This window comes from Girardinichthys multiradiatus, chromosome 24, assembly GCF_021462225.1.
Source record: "Girardinichthys multiradiatus isolate DD_20200921_A chromosome 24, DD_fGirMul_XY1, whole genome shotgun sequence".
In the NCBI taxonomy this organism is placed as follows: domain Eukaryota; kingdom Metazoa; phylum Chordata; class Actinopteri; order Cyprinodontiformes; family Goodeidae; genus Girardinichthys; species Girardinichthys multiradiatus.
The window spans coordinates 11,495,520-11,518,947 of NC_061816.1; the positions used below are offsets into that span (position 1 = coordinate 11,495,520).

Here is a 23,428-nt window from a genome sequence, read left to right on the forward strand (position 1 = left end):
TATGAATATTTATTTTAGAAATACAAATATTTACCATGATTTTATGGCAGGTATTTTTACAATGTTCAGGGTTTAGGGAAACTGCAAGCAAGAAAGAAAGAAAGAAAGAGAAAAGAAAAGAGGCAGGTGGACGAACTAATGGATGGACAAAGGATGAAGGGACAGATAAATGGATTGATGGATTTGAGGACAGAGATGGCCGGCTGGATAGATGGATGGATGAAGGGCGAACACTGTAATGCTCCACTTGAACTTTATAAAAGAAACTTTATTAGAAACTGCTTTGGGATTATTTCAATTGCACTGGACAAGGAGACGGAAAAAAAACATGAAAAAAAAAAGAGGTAGGGCAAAAGTGAAAAAGGGAGAGAAAGAGAAAAGACTAGAGGACAGAAGGAAGGGTGAAGAGAATACAAGATAACACCCTAGAAACTGCTTCTACACCTGTATAAACATATATAACAAAAGCATCATTACCAAAAAGTGTACAGTACTAATGAATACAAGAAGTATTTAGATGGTAAACACCTGTGGGTGTAAGTGTGCACACCGGAATCAGAATCAGAAAAGCTTTATTGCCAAGTATGTTTTTGGACATACAAATAATTTGTTTTGGCGTAGTCGGTGCATTACAATACAAATTAAACGGTATAAACATATCTACAATATAATATAAATATATGTGCACAGTTTTAAGTGAGTGAGTAAATATAGAGCAGGGCTTTGTTAACAAGGCTGGTGGCAGATGGGAAAAAACTGTTCTTGTGGCGTGAGGTTTTGGTCCAGATGGACCGCAGCCTCCTGCCAGAGGGGAGAGTCTCAAAGAGTCTGTGACCGGGGTGGGAGGGATCAGCCAGAATCTTCCCTGCCCGCTTCAGGGTCCTGGAGGTGTACAGTTCCTGGAGCGACAGTAGACTGCAGCCAATCACCTTCTCAGCAGACCGAATGACACGCTGCAGCCTGCCCTTATCCTTGGCTGTAGCAGCAGCGTCCCAGATGGTGATGGAGGAGGTGAGGATGGACTCAATGATGGCTGTGTAGAAGTGCACCATCATAGTCTTTGGCAGGTTGAATTTCCTCAGCTGCCGCAGGAAGAACATCCTCTGCTGGGCTTTCTTAATGAGTGAGCTGATGTTTGGCTCCCACTTGAGATCCTGGGAGATGATGGTTCCCAGGAAGCAGAAAGATTCCACAGTGTCAATTGTGGAGTCACAGAGGGTGATGGGGGCAGGTGGGGCTGGGTTCTGCCTGAAGTCCACAACCATCTCCACTGTCTTTAGAGCGTTGAGCTCAAGGTTGTTCTGGCTGCACCAGTCCAACAGATGGTCCGCCTCCCATCTGTACGCAGACTCGTCACCATCAGAGATGAGTCCGATCAGGGTGCTTGGGGGGGAACCGGTGCTGATGGTCAGGGAGTCAGAGACGCGCTTCCCAGCCTCACACGCTGCTTCCTGTCAGACAGGAAGTCAGTGATCCACCCGCAGGTGGAGTCGGGCACACTCAGCTGGGAGAGCTTCTCCTGGAGCAGAGCTGGGATGATGGTGTTGAAGGCAGAGCTGAAATCCACAAACAGGATCCTGGCGTAGGTTCTTGTGGAGTCCAGGTGCTGGAGGATGAAGTGAAGGGCTAAGTTGACTGCATCATCTACAGACCTGTTGGCTCTGTAGGCAAACTGCAGGGGGTCCAGGAGGGGGTCGGTGATGTCTTTTAGGTGTGAGATCACAAGGCGCTCAAAGGACTTCATCACCACAGAGGTCAGGGCGACGGGTCTGAAGTCATTAAGCCTTGTGGTCCTTGGCTTCTTGGGAACAAGGACGATGATGGAGGACTTGAAGCAGGCTGGCACATGACATGTCTCCAGTGAGGTGTTAAAAATGTCTGTGAAGACTGGCGACAGCTGATCAGCGCAGTGCTTCAGGCTGGCTGGTGAGACAGAATCCGGTCCAGCAGCTTTCCGGAGGTTCTGTCTCCTGAAGAGTTTGTTGACGTCCCTCTCCTGGATGGAAAGAGCCATCCTCGGCGTGGGTAGGGGGCTGGTGGGGGGGAACTTCAGGGTGGGGGTTGGAGGTGCCAAGGCCCCTCTTGAGGTTGGGGAGGTGGGGGTGGTGGATTGTGGCTGCAGGTGTTGGGGGGCGTCGTGGGGGATGGTTACAGGACTGTCCCTTTGTCTTTCAAAGCGGCAGTAGAACTCGTTCAGGTCGTTGGCGAGGCGTCAGTCGTTGATGGAGTGGGGGGCTTTCGGCTTGCCGTTGGTGATCTGCGTGAGCCCTTTCCAGATAGACGCAGAGTCGTTGGCTGAGAACTGGTTTTGGAGCTTCTCAGAGTACAGTCGTTTGGCCTCTTTCACTGCCTTGCCAAACTTGTACTTCGTCTCTCTGTATATGTCTTTGTATCCACTCCTGAAGGCCTCTTCCTTATCCAGTCTTAACCTTCTGAGTTTGTCTGTGAAACAGGGTTTGCCATTGTTGTAACTCACCCTGGTGCATGATGGTACACAGCTGTCCTCACAGAAGCTGATGTAGGAAGTCACAGCCTCTGTGTACTCGTCCAGACTGTTGGTAGTAGTCCTGAACATATCCCAGTCTGTACAGCCTAAACACGCCTGGAAATTCTCCACAGCCTCACTGCTCCACTTCCTTGTCGTCCTCACAACAGGTTTGCAGAGCTTTAGTTTCTGCCTGTATGCAGGAATCAGGTGGACCATGATGTGGTCGTATTGGCCCAGTGCAGCACGTGGGACGGCATGTGTATGTAAGGTTTCTCCATAAAAATATGCAAAAGCGAGTGTGAGGAATCGCAGACCTGCTCCCCTGGACCTGAGACAGACACGGAAGAGATCAGAGCCCTGGACATCCAAAGGCCCCCCAGAACACGTGAATCCCGGAAAGACCACCGCCGGCACTACCATTACCCTCCAAAGTTGAGCAGAGTAGAGCCCCCGAGGAGCCACCCAGCAACCACAGTGCAGAAGCCCCAGAGAGCTGCAGCGACACGCCCACAGGCTCCGCTGGCAGCCATCTACGCCGGAGCAGATCCAGCCATGGATCTAGAGAACCAAGACACCGGGGAACGTCACTCCCCATGCAGAGGCCTGACAGAGCCAGGGAGCCCAGGCCCCGGCAAGCAGTCACCAGGAGTGAGCCAGCATTCACCAAAGCACCAGCGGGCAGAGACGTCAGCCACCAGCAGGGAGGGAGTATGGCAGGGAGGAAATAGGCCACACATTTGATGGGTGGCCTAAACTGATCCAGGAGAGGGAGCAGCTTAAGACACAACCAGAAACAAAAACAGGCACACACAGTCACAATCACACATTCCCACCCTCATGCGTACGCATAAAAACATTCACACCCAACGTAAGGACAAACAACAATGGACATCGTACACTCACTCACACTCCACATAGATACACTATACTCCCAGGTCAAGGTACTGATACCCCAGAGGGCAAACCGGCCCAAGGACCCAGGAGGTGATCCCCATCCTTCCGGGGTGGAGTCAGGCAGGCCGCCTCAGCACCAACCCAGACAAGTGCCGGCATTGTCCGAACATGAGTGGCTCCGGCCCAGGCCCCTGACCCCAACCCCAAATGATCCCCCCAGTCTCCATCCGGGCCAGAGACAAAAAAAAGAGGTCATCCTAGTCCAAACAAGCCCGCCAACCAGAGCCATCCCAGGATGACACAGTCCGAACTCACCAACAAATTCCAGTCTCAACCCCATGAGCATCCCACCCCACATGAACAGTTAATCTGTTAAATGGGATGAACTGAATTTCTTCAAATATATTTTTCAGGTATTCAATTCCTTTACTCCTACAAAAAAAATGTAATATTTTTTTGTAGGATGTCAGGATTGTTTCAGATGGGTGTACGTCTGCATGAGCTTAGTGAAGACCCTGTCATATTTAGATACTCCCACAATGTTGGCTTTTATATAAATATTGAGGCCTTAAAGCATACATGTCGTTTTATATTTGAGCTAATAAATGGCAAGTCTTATCTTAATCTTATTGCATAATGTGTGTGTCGGGGTTCATCTAGAGGACTGTGTTTAAACCATTTGAGATGTATTTCAGCCTGTTGGCTAAGAAAGTAATGGTAGCAGGTATTTGATATATATACATATACTGCAAACAGATGGTGATTTGCTTGTCCATTTGTGTGTAAGCATGTTTTCATGCTTCAGGCTGGGGTGGTCTTGTTTTTCTGGCAATCGATTGAGCAGCCCCAGCTCAGGCTGCTCATGGGATGATGCGATAAGCGCTCACTTCCTAGAAGTGTGTGTGTGTGTGTGTGTGTGTGTGTGTGTGTGTGTGTGTGTCAGTGCAGCAATGGATCAATGCAGGACTAATCATCCCACAGGAGCAAGTGTGAAGTCCAATCACCCTGTTCAAACAGCTCACCCAACCTGACACACAAACACTTTGATGCCTGACTGATTACTAAATTACTTCTTGTAATTGTCCACCACATACTGGCATTACATGCACTCTATATCATTTTATTTAATAACAATCAAACAGTGATATAAAGCATTAAAGTGGTTTATTATGTTCAGATGTTATGTAGATTTAGTTTCATGTTATATTAGGAGAAAGAAGCCTTTCATAATGAGCTGTCGAACTGCATGATCCTCCATTTCTACTACAATATAGTGAAAGTTTACATATACAATAGCTGTAATATTATACCTTAATTTTATAAAGGTATAATATTACAGTTTGCATTTATACCTAAATTTTATTTTGATTTTATTCTTTCCTAGTCAACATGTTGTAGAACCACCTTTCTCTATTGTTACAGCATTCTCAGTTGGATTAAGGTCTGGACTTTGACTGGGCCATTCCAACACAAAAATATGCTTTAATGGCAACTCTGTCTTTAAGTTTAGGGTCATTGTCTTATTTGAAGGTGAAGCTCTGCCCCAGTCTCAAGTCTTTTGAGGTCTCTCACAGGTTTTTTAGCAGAGCTTCCCTGTTTATAACTCCATCCATCTTACCATCAACTCTGACCGTCTTTCCTGTCAAAAAAACTCAAAAAAGAAACAAAGCATGATGCTGCCACTGCCATGTTGTATTGGTGTCATATTACCTCATATTACTGAATAAAACTTCTGAATTCACAAGACAATACAGATACTCTTACAAAAAAGACCTCCAGAACAGATATCTCCAAAAATGTTTTCCACTCCAGTCACTTGTGTTCAGTGGATAAATTACAGTTTTGGTTGGTAATGACTGTTTAACTCAGAAGCTCAAGCTTTTGTCATTTTGTCTGCATATGTGTGTGAGCTGGGCACCCACACATCATGTCGTCATGACAAAAGCAGTTTTCATTGCGTCAGCCTGGCTTTGTTTGAGGGGCGTCACAGGGTCACATCATAACTAAATTAGTCAAGGTTCAACAGGACTGAAGAACAGGTTGGGGAGGGGGCGAGCAGGAAGAGGTCCCAGTGGGTGGGTGTGGATGGTGCGACTGGATTTAGTCTATTCATGCTTGGCTGGACCTTGGTTACGCTAACAGGCTACAGGGATAATCTAGTCAGGAGTGGAAGCCATGCAGAGACGAGCAGAGTAGGGGTGCTGGGCAGTGGGTTCGATGGGGGTCAAGGTTGAAGGGGTATGGGTGTTGGGTTGGATGGCAGGTGGTGGAAGCTGAATAATAAAGTGGGGGTGCAGAGTCTTGGTGGAGAGGAGGCAGATGATGGGGCATGGAGGGGGAAAGTGGGCACAGGGTGAGGCATGGCAAAGGGCAGCTGTCTGTGCATGTGGTACTGTTTCACTACGGTCAACAGATGGACTAGGAAGAATAAAAAAACCTTCAAGAATGATCAGATAACATCTAAATAAATCAGAACCAGGCCTGTTTAATAACTTATATCTCCTCTTCTCTTTCATTTCAGCTCCATACAGTGGGGGAGAACAAGAATTTGATATACTGCTCATTTTGCAGGTTTTCCCACTTGCAAAGCATGTAGAAGTCTTTAATCTTTATCATAGGTACTCTTTAACAGCGAGTGATGGAATCTAAAACAATAATCCAGAAAATCACATTGTGTGATTTTTAAGGAATTATTTTGCATTTTACCTTCATGAGAACCATTCAATCGAGGCACGTGACGTCGGCAGGTACAGTAGTGCCGGGGTCCCACCCTGGAGCCAGGACAGGGGTCGGGACTTGAAGAGCGCCAGGAGGCCGGTTTGCACCTCGCGGGACCCGGCCCACGGGGAGAGGCGGAGGGCTGAGGTGGGTTTGTTTGTTGCCCCCCATCTCAGCTGTCTCGTGTTGGGGTTTACCCCACTGGATGAGAGGGTCGCATCCCTGCGCCTTCGGGTTGGGGACAGGTCTCCGACTGTAGTTTCGGCCTACGGGCCGAACGGTAGTGCAGAGTACCTGGCCTTCTTGGTGTCCCTGTCGGGGGTGCTGCATAGTGCACCTCTCGGGGACTCCATTATTCTGCTGGGGACTTCAACGCCCACATGAAGTCATCCAATGTGTGGGAGGAGGCCCAGGGGGCGGCCCAGGATACGCTGGAGAGACTATGTATCTCGGCTGGCCTGGGAACGCCTTGGGCTCCCACACGGAGGAGCTGGAGGTGGTGTCTGGGGAGAGGGACGTCTGGGTGTCTCTACTAAGTCTGCTGTCCCCGCTACCCAGTCCTGGATGAAGCAGAAGACGACGAGTACAAGTAATCTGCATTTTATTGCATGACATTTTATTGCCGTTGCCCATGCAAACTTACCACAGATAAGTGGTAAAGGATGGATAGTGAAGGTGATGGATGGATGAAATAAAAATGTTGCCAAAGCTTACTTTTAGGAAATTCCCTAACAATACAGTTATTGCAAGGATACCAGATATCAATTATATCTACCCAGAGAAAAAAAATTAAACTAATAATATAAGGAAATAAGTTCTGGTTGGAGTTTTACAAGAATAAAAATGCTGTAAATAAATGATGCCACAAAGCAGAACAAAAGTCAGTTCTGGCTGAAAACATCTGATATTAGATCTAATACATCCACGTCCACATGCAGGCCATTAAGCTTTTACTCAGCAATGAGTCAAATCAAACAACTCTGAAACAGTTTGAAGTCGATGCATTACCATGTTGAAGAACAAATGCAGTTTGATTTATTTAATCTAAACAATCTGCCACCGTTTTCATAATTTGGACTGTTTAACAAGCTTAGTGATTATATTTTAAAGTGTAAATTATTCTAACCATCCTCACTCTCATGTTACAAAGAAAAAAACACAAAAACAATGGCATTAGCATCAAAACTTGGATTTTGGGTCATTATGCATAAAAATGGCTTCTGTTCCCAGCAACATTAAAAGATCTGGATATACCTTTCAGAAAACACTTGCATGGAAGACTGCGAAAACTGTTTTGATGATGACAAACAGAAAAAGTCCTTAAAAACAACCTAAAAGAGGAATGTGTCATCCAGGTTGTTTATAAAACCTTTTTAAGAATATAAAAGATCTTGGTCTGCAACATGATACAAAGATCAAACTGCAACAATAGGACAAAATAAAAAGAATAATAAAAAGGACTTTAAATATTGGAACATACTCACTAGTATATATATGCACTAGTATGATTTAAGTCAAGAGGTTTGTTAGTTGACAAGTCATAAAACTGAAGTAGAGGGACAAAATAAATGTGTTCAGTATGAATTAAAGCGACGGTCCGGACGGGGGGGTGGGGGGTGGACGGACAGACGGACTGATGATAACTAAGATCAAACTAAGCATCAGAATCTGGATTTGAATGATGGCATGGTTGCTAGTGTAGAATAAACTACTGATCTACTGGGGTTTTCACACACAACCGTCCAGAGAAACTATCATGTTGTGGGTTGTTTGTTTGGCTGAAAGTGTCTTGTTGATGTCAGGAGTTAGAAAAGAATGGGTAGACTGGTTTCAGGTGATAGAAAAGCAAGCCATGTAAAATAACATCTCTGAAAGCACACCATGTCAAATTCTGAAGCAGATGAGCTGCAGCAGAAGCAGAAGACCAAACTGGGTGCTAAAAATTGGGTAAAAATGTGAAACTGAGGCTACAAATCACACAGACTCAGGTGAACCTTTGATTCAGAATTAGGTGCAAACAATATTAAAGCATGTATTCATCCTGCATTGTATAAACAATTCAGGCAGGTGGTGGTGTAACGGTGTGGGGACAGGTTCCTGAAACATTTTGCCCCCCCCAATTAAAATCAACTGAGCATCATTTGAACTCAACAGCCTACCTGTCGGTTCTTCCAACAGGATAAAAATCACCACACCCCGAGCTGATTAGACTCATTTGTTATGTGTGACAACCGAGTGTGCTCTAATGGCACCACGGTCACCAGTTCTCAATCCGGTAGAGATTGTTTGGGTTGTGGTTACACGTCATACATGTGCAGCTGACAAATCTGCAGCAACTGTGTGTCAATATGGACCAAAATCTTTGAGCCTTTGAGAATATTTGTCCCAAAGAAATGGGATGGTTCTGAAGAGGTCCTATTATTACTAGCAACGTGTGTCTAATAAAGTGGCCCCTGAGTGTGTATGTAGGCTGTATTTGAGGGAACTGTTTTCAAGTGACAGTTTCTGCCTTCTATCAGAATAAAGAATAATGGTCCATATCATTTATTGTATCTAAAAGTCATCTTAGAAAGCCCAGATTAGTTTTAAGTGGGGTTTCATTGAGAGGTTATGAGCAGTAAATATCTTACCTTCAGTAGACAACTCTCTTAGCATCCTGAGTTTGATGGAACCGGGGTTAGTTGTGACGTGAGAAGGGCATAGACCGATCTCAAATTAACTACCTGCTCAAACAAATATATTTGCTGAAGCTGATTATTGAAAAAGTATCTTCACTAAAAAAAAAGAAACTGGATGTTACAATATTATTTTAATAAATAAATGTTTTTAACATTGAAATATTTTTTTGTTTGTATAGGTAATATACACATTTATTTCACAGGGACAGCAACATTTTCTGGCTCCAAAACCCTCCCTATAAAGAAATAAAGTACAGTTTATTGTTACTGGTCTAAAACTCACTTCTGTTCTCGGCATCAAGTAAATAAGAACTCAACCCTGTTCTGATGATGCTTCTCAGCTTCAGCAATGTGTGAAAACAGGAGCAAACTAAGAGGAGGCAAAAAGCTGAGTGAGGATGATAGCAGAGAATGCTGCATCAACACTGCATCTGTTTTCACACACAATTGCTTTGCAGGCAATAAATTCTCTCTTTTTACAACTTGTACAGCTGAAATGTATCAATTCATGCACCCACACAAACACATTTTTAGCGTGATACACTTTCTCACTCTCATAAAACACCTAAGAGTGTTGATTGAGATTAGATTTAGTTCTTTGGATGTTTTGACTAAGAAAATGATGCAACATACTGGTTTTGAGGATGGCCTCGTTGACCTCAATCTCCCCTCTGCTCGAATCCTCGTACTCCAGGTGGGGACAATAGTGCATGGCTTCTGGACTTGCACCATCGCTGGAGAAGCCGTTGGATATGGACTCTCTGGGACTCTCCGTACCCCCGCGCTGGTCTTCGTCAAACACAGCCGCCAGCTGAAAGAGACATATATGGACAGTCAGGGCTCTGCTGTAACTAAAAAACATGTTAGCTCTCCGATATATATATATGAATGAGGGAAGAAACGGTGCACAGATTATACAGGATCACCAAAGAGCCATGAGCACAACAAGGCTTTCATGTCATACATCCAGTAACAGCGGTGCAACCTGCTTCATTATGCTATTTCTGCTGATGTGACGGAGTACATATGTGAGAAAAGCAAACAGAGCTCAATTCACAGCTCAAGAAGCTCCTTCAGGAAGTTTGTGAACAAAGAAGAATATCTTCCTAGAAAACCGGCAGATGGGGTGGGTCGGAGGAATTAACGCGTGGAGAGGTGTGTACGTATGAAATTAGCAGTCAAATGAGATCTGACAAGAGAATGAGGACATGTCAGAGACAATGACACATCCGCCGCAATGAGACGACAGGAAGAGACGGGCTGGGCTGCAAGGAGCAGGGGATGGAGGGCAGGAGAACGACAAGCTTTCCTAATTGGGAGGGGGACACGATGGCAGGTCCGAGAGAATGGAAGAAAATGTTTGTGTGCGTTCACTGCGGGCCATGCCACTGCAGCTACACGCTTTGATAAATGGGCGCGTGGCGGCGTGACGCTCTCATTAGCCACGGCTGGCGACGGAAATGACCACTTAATGAAAAGCAATAAACCAAGTGGAACAAGGGATGAAAACAAAACAACAGATGAGCTGAGGACGTCAATTAACAAACTATGGCAGCTATGTGTGTGTGTGTAAATAGTGAGCATGGAGGATGCGGAGGGATGGGTACAATCTATCAAGCCTCTAGGCCACCTCCCACCTAAAATCTCTCATGATTCAATATCCTCTCGACACCTGGCCAACGCCATGCAGAGAAAATTCAAACTGTATTTATGTGTATATGGGCATTAGCATCAGAGAGCGAGCTGGGGAAGAGATGAGGAATTGAGGGGCTGGTGGATGCAAAAGGAGAGAAAGACAGAGTGCCAGGAAAACAATCTGATTGTGCCAGTTGATGGATGCTTCTTGAGCTTTCGCTCCTCTTTATCTGCCTTCCTCTTTCTCTGCTTATCTCTCTCCCTCCCGAGCCTCCGTCTTCTTCTCCAAACTCACTGACGGCATCAATCAAAGGAGTCTGCGCCAAGTGTGCCGTGATGAGAGCGCGCAGAGACGCAGCTGTGACCTTCCCACAAAAACGATTTGCTTGTTTTGAGCAGCAACTTATTTTAATGTGTGGAGGGGAAATTATTATCTGCTTTTGGTGAGCTTATTTTTTATGGCTCACAGAGGCAGGGAGTGATGCTAATGTAGGCTAGACTGCTGTTTTCACTTATCATTCAAACACCAAGTATCCATAAAATAAACCATCTGCGGCATCATTTCAAAGTTAAAGTCCAGCAAAATAGACCGTTTGTGCTACTGCATCCGAACCACCTCAAGGACCAACCACTGAACACACCTCCTATCTTGAACACAATTAAAAAAAATGAAATCTAAAATTCACATACAGTGTTTTGGAAAAGTACTCATTCACCTGGGAGTTTTTCACTTTTTTTCACATTATAAACAACACATTTTTATAAGATAACCTAATGAAAACACATTTATACAGCTGCAAGTCCTTTGGGGTATGTCTCTTCGCAAAATAGCTAAGGCTTGGTCACATTGCATGCAAACCATCTATGAACATCAACTTTCAAATCTTGCCACATTGTCTATTTAGGTCCAGACTTTGACTAGATCATTCCAACACATGTATATGATTGAATCTAAATCATTTCATGGTAGCTAAGGCTGTATGTTTAGGATTATTTTCTTACTGGAAAATAAACCTCTGCTTCAATCTTAAGTATTTTGCTGCTTCACAGAGCACCGTGTATTTAGCTCCTTCAGGCTTCCCATTATCCTGTCAGTATCTTTTTATCTGAGCCGTGTGTCTGAGCAGCTCCTCCAGAGTTACCATGGGCCTCTTGGCAGCTTCTCTAAAGCTCTCCTTTCCTTGTGCAAAATTAGATGGACAGCCATGTCTCGATAGTTGTTTCCACAACTTCATTCCTGACTTGTCTTATGTGTTCCTTGGTCTTAATGATGCCGTTTGTTTATTAATCCTCTTTAATTGTGGTCCTTACAGAACAGCTGTATTTTTAGGTTAAATTACATAGCCTCTATTTAACAATAATTTTGTCACATCTGAAAGGGTCGCACAAATATTTATTAAGGGGTTTCAGAGTAAAGAATACCAATGGGCCCAATATTTCTCATTTTTATTATTTATTTATTTATTCATCTGAAAATCAAGTATCATTTTCTTGCACTTCACAACTATGCACTACTTTGTGTTAGTCCGTTGGATCAAATCTTAAATATTAAAGCAAACTGCTTTGAATTCCTCACAACCACAACCTTCTGTGATATATAAAAATACCATCTGCTGAAAACAGGAAATCTTCACTAAAGAGATGATAAAGCAAAAGAAAAAAGGTTATCAGATAAACTGCTGGTTTTACAACAAACATGGCAGGCATGTCACAGAAGGTAATCAATTCTCATCTCCAGTAATGTTTTACATTTTCTTTTCCTCTAATTAAGTAAATTGTCTTAAGTTTGTTCAAATTCTTATTTTTTTCTCCACCTCTTGGCTCATTTTTGTTCCTGATGTGTTTGTAACTGATTGCAGGTTGAGGCTGTTAAAAACCAACAAAACAATTGAGCAATTTTACATCAACACACTAAAAAACACCTTAGTGGGTTAGTTAACACTAGAACTCCCAGAATTCTAACTCTACTAGAACTCCCAAGCCCGTCAATTTGACGGCGAGCATTCTGGATGCGAGGCGGTGATGACGTCATCGTATTACGTGCGGTCAGAATGCTACAGGTTTTCTTGCACGCTATAAAATGATGGTTTTGACAAGAATTAAAAATAGTATTTGATCAAAACCTATTATTTTTTATTATTATTTATAAATAGTACTGAAAAATAATACAGAGTAGTGGGTACATTTAAAAAAAAACTTTACTAATCTGACCAAAAGCTGGACAGCTCCATGTTAACCCCCTCTTTCACTCCGCGGACATAAACTAGTGCTAAAAATGCCTTCAGCTCATCCACACTCATGACCGAGGAGGAATCATCTCCTAAAACTCTGCGGGCCTCAGCCACCCTGCATCCCTGAACATGGATGAGGATTTCGGCATCCACCAAGCAGAGGAACGCGGTCTGGGCATCTTGGATCTGGTCCTCTCTCAACGCGTTCTGGCTCTGACGCCTCCCTCTACTTTCTTCCTCTCCTACCACTGTCCACACAGTGCCATCCTTTCCTATCTCCTCAGGTGTGCGCTCGTCTTGCAATGAAAACGCTGTAAAGCGCAGAATAGATTGTTGTCACTGGGCTACTATAGCTATGACCTAACTTATTGTTTATTTCTTTTTCCATTATTAGTACCTTGTTTTTTGGTTTCTCTCCTGCCAGTGAGCTGGTTTGCTGGGTTTATAACTGGGCACTGGGCACCAGGCTCGTCTCCCTGTCTCTGAACCTGCGCTGATTGTGGCACTGTTGCTATAGTTTATAGATTATTAGTTTACTAATCTGTAAACTATAGCCTAAAATGATGAAATAATTACAAAGGCTAGTCTTTTACTTCCTTGAAATAATGCGCCACAACCTCTAGCTAACGGGACTACTCATGTTTTTTAGCCGGGGGGAGTCTCACTCTCTGACCCGAACTGAATGCTGACCAAGAACCGTCAGAATCCCTCTTGACCCCAGAATCATGTCATTTTTGAAGTATTTCCAATGCCTCTTGAGCAGAAAATATCCTTCTAGAAGCCATTTGTAGGACGCCAACAATCTACTTCTCAGACTGCGTTCTAGAGTGGCGGTTGCTAGGCAACGCTCACGCGTATACTCAGCCGCGGGAAAAAAATATCAATGTAAATAATAGGGCCGTCAAAATAGCGGCCGTGGTAGTTAAGAGGTAGAAATACTTTTATTTACTTAGTTATTTTTTTTAATGGAGACATAGAAACACACAAGACACAGGTTTAGAAAAAGTCAGGATGCCAGGAAGATAAGAGTTTTAATAAACCAGAGTTATGGCAGGTCAAACTTTCAAAACCGTCAAATTGACGGCCCTGGGAGTTCTAGTGTTAATAAAGCTTAAAATAGAGTATTGACAACATAAAAATGGTTTGCAGAATGAATGTCATTAATTTCATAACTTATTGTAAGAATTAAGTCCCAGTTAAAAGCAACTACATCAACTAACAGTTGTTTCCACTTAACAAAATAACATTACATTTGTTGAACGTATTCTTTTAAAAATAAACTTGCAAAACAGTTAACATATATCAGAATAAAGCATATTTCACAAAAGAAGTCTCGACTTTAAGAATATTGAAAACAAAAATGTCTAACTTGTCCAGAAGGCATCAGGAAGACTAAGACTGCCTTTATTTATATTTATGCCACTTTGTATTAAACAGTCCAAGACAAAAACTTAAATATCTTGTTGTATCTATTTAAACAAAAGGTAATAAGGGTAGTTGAAATTGTTTTAAAAACTTGCATGTAAGTTTAAGAGACGAATTTAATCATTTCAGTAAGTTGTGTATTGTTCATTTGATTGAGGTACCTCTAATGTTCTACAAATAATTTTTGTTTATTTATTTCAATCTATTTTTTGCAGCTAAAACAGGAAAACTGTAGATATGGAAAAAGCTAGTAAATGTCTGCCAATAATGATAAAACAATTAGACACAAACTCGAGTCTCTGTTGTGAAAGCCCTTAGTTGTTATCAGCTTAAGAACAAATGTACATTTCTAATATAAGTTTTAGTGTTCATGTCCCAAGATCAAATATTTCTGTCATCCATCTCTATGTATGACCACAAAAAGGTGTGTAGGGATCTTATTTGTGGTTTTGAAAACCGGTCCTTTCAGCACGGCTCCAACACGCTCTCCTGGAGGATGCTTTGTCCCCGTATGAAGAGCAACACCTTTCATGGTTCATGGAGTGTTTACTTAACACACATGGTTCTTTCAGTTTATCCCGACTGTGATTAGCATCTTCCGAAACAAATTGCTTTATTTTTTTTCCCACTGTGCCCAATGGGGAGACACCAATATGGACCTAGGGAGACTGTATGTCTACTGCAGCTGAATAATGTCACCTCTTCGTCTCATTTTCATAAACAAACACACACTAAAACCCCATGTCAAATACAAACAGCTGAACCCTGCCACACACAGCCATGTTATTACCTTCTATTAGTCACGACAGTGTTTTTTTGTAATGTTGTAAAGACTCAGTGCTGGATAGCCACCAAGATCACAATAAAATTCATGAAAATAATATTCTGAAGCATGGCTGGAGATAAAGTGTTTTTTCACCCTCATGTATTGCCTCAGGATCCAAAATTAGATGTTATAATATATGTAGAATCCAAAAGGAAGCAACGTATATTAACATATTGCTTAATAAAATTTTACTATGGCTTCAGTTTTTAAGAGAACAAAACTCCAGAGAACACGAAAAACCTGATTAATATTGAGTTAAAGATGTACCGATCAGGCTTGACCCTCACCTCTCTTGTGACACTGACATAAAACACCTCGGCAAAATGAAATTTTTTCATCTGAAAAACTTTCCATCCATCCATCCATCCATCCATCCATCCATCCCTCACCCAGTCAGAGCTGTCTCCTTACATCCATCCATCCATCCATCCATCCATTCCTCACCCAGCCAGAGCTGTCTCCTTACATCCATGGGAGTGCACCTTGTGACCTTAAAGAACTGCAGCCCATGCACACCACAGGGCGCTCCCTTCAGCCCACTGGCTCTTTACACTCCTAGAACTACACTGGCCTCGATGGGAGACGGGGCGCTCTCCGTTGTCCCTCGTTTGTGGAATGAGCTTCTTGATAATTTGAGGTTGCCACAGGCTGTAGATTGTTTAAATAAAAAAAAAAGACTGAAAAATTTCTGTTTTCCAGGTTTTATGGTTGATAGTTTATCTTTTAACTTGATTTTCATTTTTGTGAATATCTTTATTGTTGTTTTTGTAGCATTTTAAGATACTTATATGTATATTGTATTATTGTGCAAATGTATTATTATTATTATTATTATTATTATTAATAATAAGGTGAAATTGACTGGTGCATCTCTAATATCTATAAATTATATCCGCATCTACGGCAACGGATTGAAAAAAAATGCAGCTAAAGTTTGCAATTCCTAGTGATCCAAAACTCAAATGTACTTCTCAATTATCAAATATTTCTTCATACATTAGAATTATGAGTTTCAGTTAATAAACAATATTTTAAACAAAGATTTTGTACTAAAGATAACCGTCACCTTGGTTCCTGCATAGAGAACATCCTTGATAAAGAAATATAACACCTACTTCACAACACCTTTTAAGAAAAATGAGCAAAACCTTTCAAAGAAGTTTGAGTCCTAAAAAAAGTGTTCCTATTTATATATTATTACCATTCTCTCCTGCAGTTCTTACATTTTCAAACCATTCTTTCAATGGCCAATATCATTATACCTTATGATGTAATTGACAAATTATTATGTTACTGCCTAAATTACATTTAATAAAACCAACAACAATGTTATTATTAACAGTTGTTACAATTTCAAATGATTTTTTAAATGCTAATCTGATCATCTAATAGCCAAACAAAACCTTAACATATTACAATTAAAATATCCCCAAATCTATACACTATTGGCAGGTATTACTGTGGAAGACACCTATGCCAGTACCATCATCAAGTATTTGCCCACTACATGTGCAACTACTTATTCTCAGAAAAGGGTTCTGTGGAGTTACTTTCAAGTAAATGGCAAGATATGACAAGAGTAAAGCCGACAGCAAATATGCTCAGCATCGTTGTCAAAAGAAGGATCCAAGTCAAGCACTTTTAAAATAAACAATTTGAAAAAAACATCTAAAAAGCCAACAACACCAAATTTAAGGAGTTAGCTCGCAGCAGGAAAGCACAATACATAACTCTGCAGCAAACTCTGGAGAGCAGGTGGAGATGCCCAGGGACGACCCACCCATGAAAATAACAGCACTGCTTACATTGCTGGTGTAATTTTAGTTGCTCTGCCATAGCGTTATGTTGGGACACTTAAACATTTAAGGTAAAAAGTTTCAAATTAACTGCAAGTAGCATAACGGCATTAATTGGTACACATATCAGTACTCTGTAGTATCAGCTAGTACTCAAATTACTATGTTATTAGCCATTGTAACATCCCTATTTAATACAGATAGGAGTTTTTTGCACCTTGCAACAACATATAGAATGGTATCCATTTTTACGATATCTAAGTGAGGGCAGAGAGCAAAAAACGCGCAATAAATTAGATAATTGAATGATAAAAGAATAAATAACACAAGGACAGAACAAAAATTGTTTATGTTTTCTGCATTTTCCTTTACAGTGCCTATTCATGCAGCAGTTCGACAACAACAATTTCAATCCTTGGGTGTTGTGCTTATCTAAGAGACCGACAGCCTCCAGGCTGCCGAGCTGCCGGACTCATGACCCTTTATTCAGTGGAAGTTAAAACCAAACAGGTTTTTATCCTGTCACGCAGATCCACAAAACTAACAACTATTTTCTTGACAGACTACCTTTGATTTTATAAATAAAAACCTATCATTGATGTTTTTTTAGCAGCTAGGAAATGAAACAATGCTGTTGTTTAAACAGCAGATGAAGTTTACATGCTCCAGCTCAAAGATGGAACAGCTGAGTGGTTTTAAATATTGATTTGCTTGCTAAGAATAAACACATGACTGAAATGCAGACAGACCTGCATAGAACAGACAGACAGGGTGGGATGTCGTCAAAAGAAACAACAGCTTTAGGTTATATGTTTGCACATGTGCAATGTGAAAGGATGAACAGTGCCACCTTGTTTTAGTCAAATACAACTGCATGCACTCAAGTCTCTTAACCTTTATATGAGTATCACGCACATCCAGACACACAAACAAACATACACACTTCCCTATTCCATCCGCCGGTACTAATCAACCCATTTTTCTTCTCCTCTTTCATCGGCATCTACCACCACTGCTGAGTGTGTGTCTCTGTGTGCGTTTCTCTGCCCTGAGTCTATTGAGATGCTTTTTTGCTGTTGTCATTTATCTTACGACTGCCTCCCCCTTCCCCTCTGTTTTCTTCCTCTCACAATATTCTTCATTTCGTTCTTTGAACAAGAGATGCATAATTCAGAAGGAGAATGCAGCAGAAGAATGGTAACCCAAACATTGCACAAGCACACACACACACAACAAATTTTTACTAAAACTTTAAAATCACTAGTTCAGAGATCACCTTTTCAAATCTCAATCAGGCACTGCGAGGAAGAAAAACTGCAACAATCTGACAAGCAGTTTACATTTAGCAGACAGGACCGGGTCTGAGAGCTAAATCTTTCACCAAATAGCTTGTAACTGTGCATTTGAGCATCGGGTGTCGTTTTTCATTTTCTGCACTTCAAGCTGCAGAGCTGTGAAACCTCCTGAAAGCCGAATGTGTTCGCAACAGCAGCACTTTCCCACTCTGCGGATGAATCAGATGCTGTTCAACAGGATGTGTAGAGAATGTGTTTCTCCATGGATGCAGAGTGTGATGAATAGTGACAGAGCGAGTACAGAGAAGGGGTGAAATGTCTGCACCCAGACTGTGAGAAAATTTTGCTCTTAACATCCACAACAATAGATTAGAAATGGCAATGAATAAGAAACATGGAGCAGGCAGTTATCTGCACTTTAAAAATCAACTTTCAGGTAATTGTAATTAGTTAAAGTATTTAGTGTGCAGAGCAATGCACGTTAATGCTGCAGTTTCTTGCTGAGTTTTAAACACCCACACTCACCAATCAACCAAAACTTTAAAAGATACAGAAGCAAAACATCTGATCCCACAGAAGTTATGCTTCAGAAAAAAAATGACATATCTTACTTCAAGCTGTGTAGTCACAAATGAGCACTGGGAGCCCGGAAAGTCCAACAAGTACTGGTTATGTTCTACATGTTACAATCTCCCGTGTGAAACTTTAAAAACAAAAAAACAACAAATAGATCACTAAAACACCCTCATACTCTCAGTGAAACATGGGGACAGCAGTATCATGTACTGATGCTACCTTTCTTTAGATGGAACTGGGCTAAAATTCCCAGAACAAAATTGTGGAAAAATGCAGTATGGTAAAAAAAAACAAAAAAAAAACCTGAAGTTGAACTTCTGGGCCACATTCAAACTTACCAAAAGAAAACCATCCCCACAACAATACAGGGTGGAGGAGGCATGATGCTGTGCCGTCAGTTTTCTTTGAATGTCAAGGTAATACCTGACATATGGTTGGATAGCTTTTGTCAACATGATTAAAACAGGTCAATATAACTCAGGTAGATAGAGGAGATATTAATAACTTCCTAAACTCAAAGAAATGACACTGACCTTCTAGTTTTACAATGAAACAGCAGATTATAGGTCAAACATTGGTCACTGATGCAAAAGATTAAATGACTAGTCTCCTGTCTTATAGACCAGCAAATATAATGGAGCTGGCATGATTGCTGAACTACACACCAGAACCTAATCCCTGTTAATAAAAACACACATTGTAGACACTCAACCTGCAAACAAGCACACAGCAACACTTCAAGGAGACCACGACAAATTTAAAATGTGACACCAAAACAAAACATGTGGACTCCCAGCTTCACTAAAGTGTATTAGCTATTTAAGGTACATTTATGTGTCTTATTCTGCTACAGCGGAGAAAGTAAGAACCTAACCAAGGGTTTGTCAGCATTTTTCTACACTTAACTAATTTGCTCACTTAAAACAACTTCAAGACGAAGGTAAACACCACTGGTATTGAAGAAAAATGAGCTGAGGTCCAAATCCTGCTGCCTGTAGTAGCATTCAACCAGCCTAAAATGCTGCATAGCGGCAGGCCTGTTGGCAGTAATTCCTGTCAGGAGAGGGGATATCCCACCAGCTGAACTCTTAAGGTGCCTTCAGGGACAACTCGCACACAGTCTTATTCAAAACTTAAATAACAACCATGACCATTTTCAGGCGGTTTTAAAAGTTGTATAATTTATTAGCCACCTTTTAAAAGTTCTAAAACATAATAAAATCAAGCCATTTTCACAAAATTGGGATTGAAGTATAACAAAAACGTACAAAACCGTGACTTTAAAACCAAAGTACATAGTGAACGAGGATTTTAGTGTACCTTTACACCCCTAGTGTTCAACAAAATAACCAAACTGGCAGAGTTAAAGAACAGATTTAGAGAGAAACAAGAATGTACAAAATACCCTGTTTAAGACATATTTGAATATTTATCTACCCAACAACTGTATTCCTCTTGCCCAAGAGCCACTTTTTACACTTTAGTGAATCAGGACCCAAGGTAGAAACCCCTGAGTTTAACAAAACCATAGCTGAAATAAATACAAAATTAGAAGAATTGGGATTTTCATTAACAGAATAAGAATTTTAACAAACTAATCACACTCATTGTAAGACATCCAAACTGTTATCAATGTTTGAAAAATTGATTATTGTGCAGCTTCAGGGTGATGGAATATATTTGAAAATAAAACATAAGAACTGGGATCCAAAATTCATTTTTGTGTTTGCACATTCATATCGAAAATCTTTTGTCCAAACTAAAAATACCAGCACTAAATGCAATTGGTTTCACCCAACAAATGAGATTGTAATGTGTAAATTATAAGGACAATCTCTTGGATTTTCCATCCTAAAAGAAAAACCTCCTTTAAATGTATAAATCATTTTGAAGTTAAATTATCTGCATTTGTGTTTTGGGCAACATATTGTATTACAACTAGTAAAGAGGAATAGGGTATGTGTTCCTACTACATAGTCTTAAAGTATCTGAACATCTGCAGCATCGGTCAGAGTGATGGAGCATGTGTGCTGCAACTGAAAGCAGAAACCCAATAAAGCCACAACTACACAGAGCAAGACTCCAGCTGAGGTATTACGGTGCGACTATGCACAGTGACAGGCCACATTATTATTTATGCACACTCATAAAGGGAGAGGGTAAACTCTTCATAAATCACACGGGCCTGAAAGCGCTTTGGGAAAGATGAGGGGAGGGGAGGAGCGGAAGGTGACGGGAAGGATGGAGCAAAAAGAGCGACGGTTGTGGGTGACAAGGGAGCTCCAGACCTTACATTTCCCAGGTCAGCAACAGGAATATCAAAACCAGCTCGTTTATCATTCCTGCAGTGAAAGCCCATCAGTGTTGCCTACACTGGTTCCTGAGCCACATCTGTGGAAACGCCACACATGTTCACACAGTCATCCACAAACATACACAGGAACAGGCAGTCCCTCTGTGCATTCAAAGTCATAACCTCTCATAAACGTGCACGGCTGCTACATATACACACAAACACAGAAAGAAATATGTCATGTTCCAAATCTTCTCCCCAAAAGTCACAGCTAGAGCTCAATAATCAGCTTTCCCTTCCCTGTGGCCATTGCACAGCCACCTGCTCCTTCCAGCCTTCCCTCGCTCCCTCCCTTCTCTCGGCATCTAATGGAGGAATAGAAGGAGTGATTAACTCAGAGCTGCAAGGCTGGCGCCCTCTCACCTGTGGCTCTCCACTCCACAGCCTGCTCCTCCTCTTCATATTTCCATCCGCCTACTCTTGACATTACACTCACACACCTCTTATTTTTCCTGTTTTTCATTGTTCTCCCTGTGCAACCACAGATCTTTGAAGACTTGCTTAGGATTTATGACAAAAATTAATGAAATAATCAGCATTTTCTTTCAGGTTTCATTTTCAATGGCCTTTTAATTTAAAGCCTACTATAATTACGTTTACATGTATTATGCAACATAAGGAAGCAAAAGGCTTTTTCAGTTTTGTTACATCCATATGTGGATAGACGATAGCATCAATGTCACTATGCTTCTCCAGGTATTAATGTTAAGCCAATATACCTAGCTAATAAAGCATGCCTGACCATGTGAGGAAGAGTGCAAAGAATAAAAAAATTGCAGGTTAAGTGCTTTTTTTCCACTCTTCTAAACACCTTTAGGCTGTGAGTGATGTAGGCTCTCCATGGCAACCAGAGGTACTAAATGTCAGCAGCAAAAAGGCTCTTATATCTGCGTCGGCGAGCTCAGCTGAAAAGCAGGAATATACAGTACAGTCTAAAATGGAACCTAAAAGTAATGGGCTGGATTTCAGCCAATATGCATGTTTATTTTCTGACTATTTTTCAGTTGATTTAAATGCAATAAAGCGCTTGTCCAAAGATACTGAATCCCTTGAAAGTAATTTTATCTTGACTCTATAGGGGTGAAACTGTAAGCCAAAATACTGGTTATGTTTTTTGGTCACAGCTTGATTGGATACCAGCACAACAGCAAAGCGGAAATCTAAAGGCCTGTTTTTATTTCACTTCTTAAACAAAAGGCAAACCTAAAAAAAAAAAGCAATACCAAAACCAAAAACCATATACTATGCAGCTTTAATTAAAACGTGGTGTTCTACCCCCAACCTCGTGATCATTTCACAGCAATAACCCTGTGAAACTGAAATATAATCTCACACAAACAAAAAGCAGCAGCACTATTGCTTAAAAATCTGTTCAGGATCCAGCGGGCTTGGGATTGTTCTACAGCACAATTAAAAACAAACTATTTCAAATATCTAAAATATCCCTTTACATCAATGATTTACTCCCTCTCTTGCCACTGACAGTTGTTAAAAGCTGCTTTGGAATAGATGACGGTTAAACAAAATAGAAAATATAAGCTACAGATGAATTTAAACTGACTGTATCCCTTTAGCCAAGTTCCAAACTGCAGTGACAAAAATTTCAACATACTAGCCAGCAGATTGACTCAACATATAAACTCTTCCTATATGATGACATCAGTCACTTTTTCTTTCCATATGTGTCAGATTCAAACACACTAATAATGTGAGGGACCAATTCAGACACATTATCGTCCACAGAACTCCATTCATTAGGCCAATCAGTTTGGTGATGAGGCTGAGAGGCATCAAAATTGAATGATAATACCAACAATGAACGTGTGTATATGAATTAAAGTGTGCCTTTGTGAGCAGTACAATGGAAACAGATGTGGCTTCAGCTGTGTAATTGTTGAGCGAATCATTAAATATTTAACCTAAATGAGCTGGATTTGGGATTTGAGAGCATTTATCCTCTGGTTGATGGAAAAGTACACACAGATACACAAACAAGCACGACAGGGAATTTGACTTTGTGCTGATTTGAGTCATTAGCAGTTAGAGCGAGCAGAGGAAAAACACACCAAGCTTTCAACAAAACCTCATATAAATGCACCTATATACCCTACTCTGGGGCATTGCTATGCAGGAAAATAGATGGTGTGAGGGTGCTGAGTTCAGACAGCAGATCTGCTTTAAACAAATTGATCTATAATAGATCATTAGCTGGATGTCATTAGCTGCTCTGCAGGTTGCTCTGCTAATTTTGACAACACCACGAGCTGGAGCTTCAGAAAAAATTACTTGCTATACTGTAAAACTATAAATAATACTAGACCTTTTTCACAATTTATCATGGTTATCACAGACTTTAATATATATACATTACTGCAAGCCTATCAAGACATGGCTGTTCACCTAAACTAAAAGGAACAGGCATGAAAGCATGAATCAGAGAAGCAGGCAAAATGCCCTTGGTAATTCTGGAGGGTAGGGTTGTCAAAATAATATTTCGACATAATCACAACTAG

The 23,428-nt window shown here is 41.3% G+C and overlaps 1 protein-coding gene across 2 annotated transcripts in view; it reads right to left on the reverse strand.

Moving 5' to 3' along the window:
- pard3ba (par-3 family cell polarity regulator beta a) overlaps positions 1-23,428 on the reverse strand; it is a 178,517-nt gene that overhangs the window by 134,414 nt on the left and 20,675 nt on the right. For both annotated transcript variants that reach the window (XM_047355690.1, XM_047355689.1), the window contains one exon: positions 9,412-9,589. In XM_047355690.1, coding sequence (XP_047211646.1) covers positions 9,412-9,589 — 178 coding nt within the window. The remainder of the gene's footprint in view (positions 1-9,411; positions 9,590-23,428) is intronic.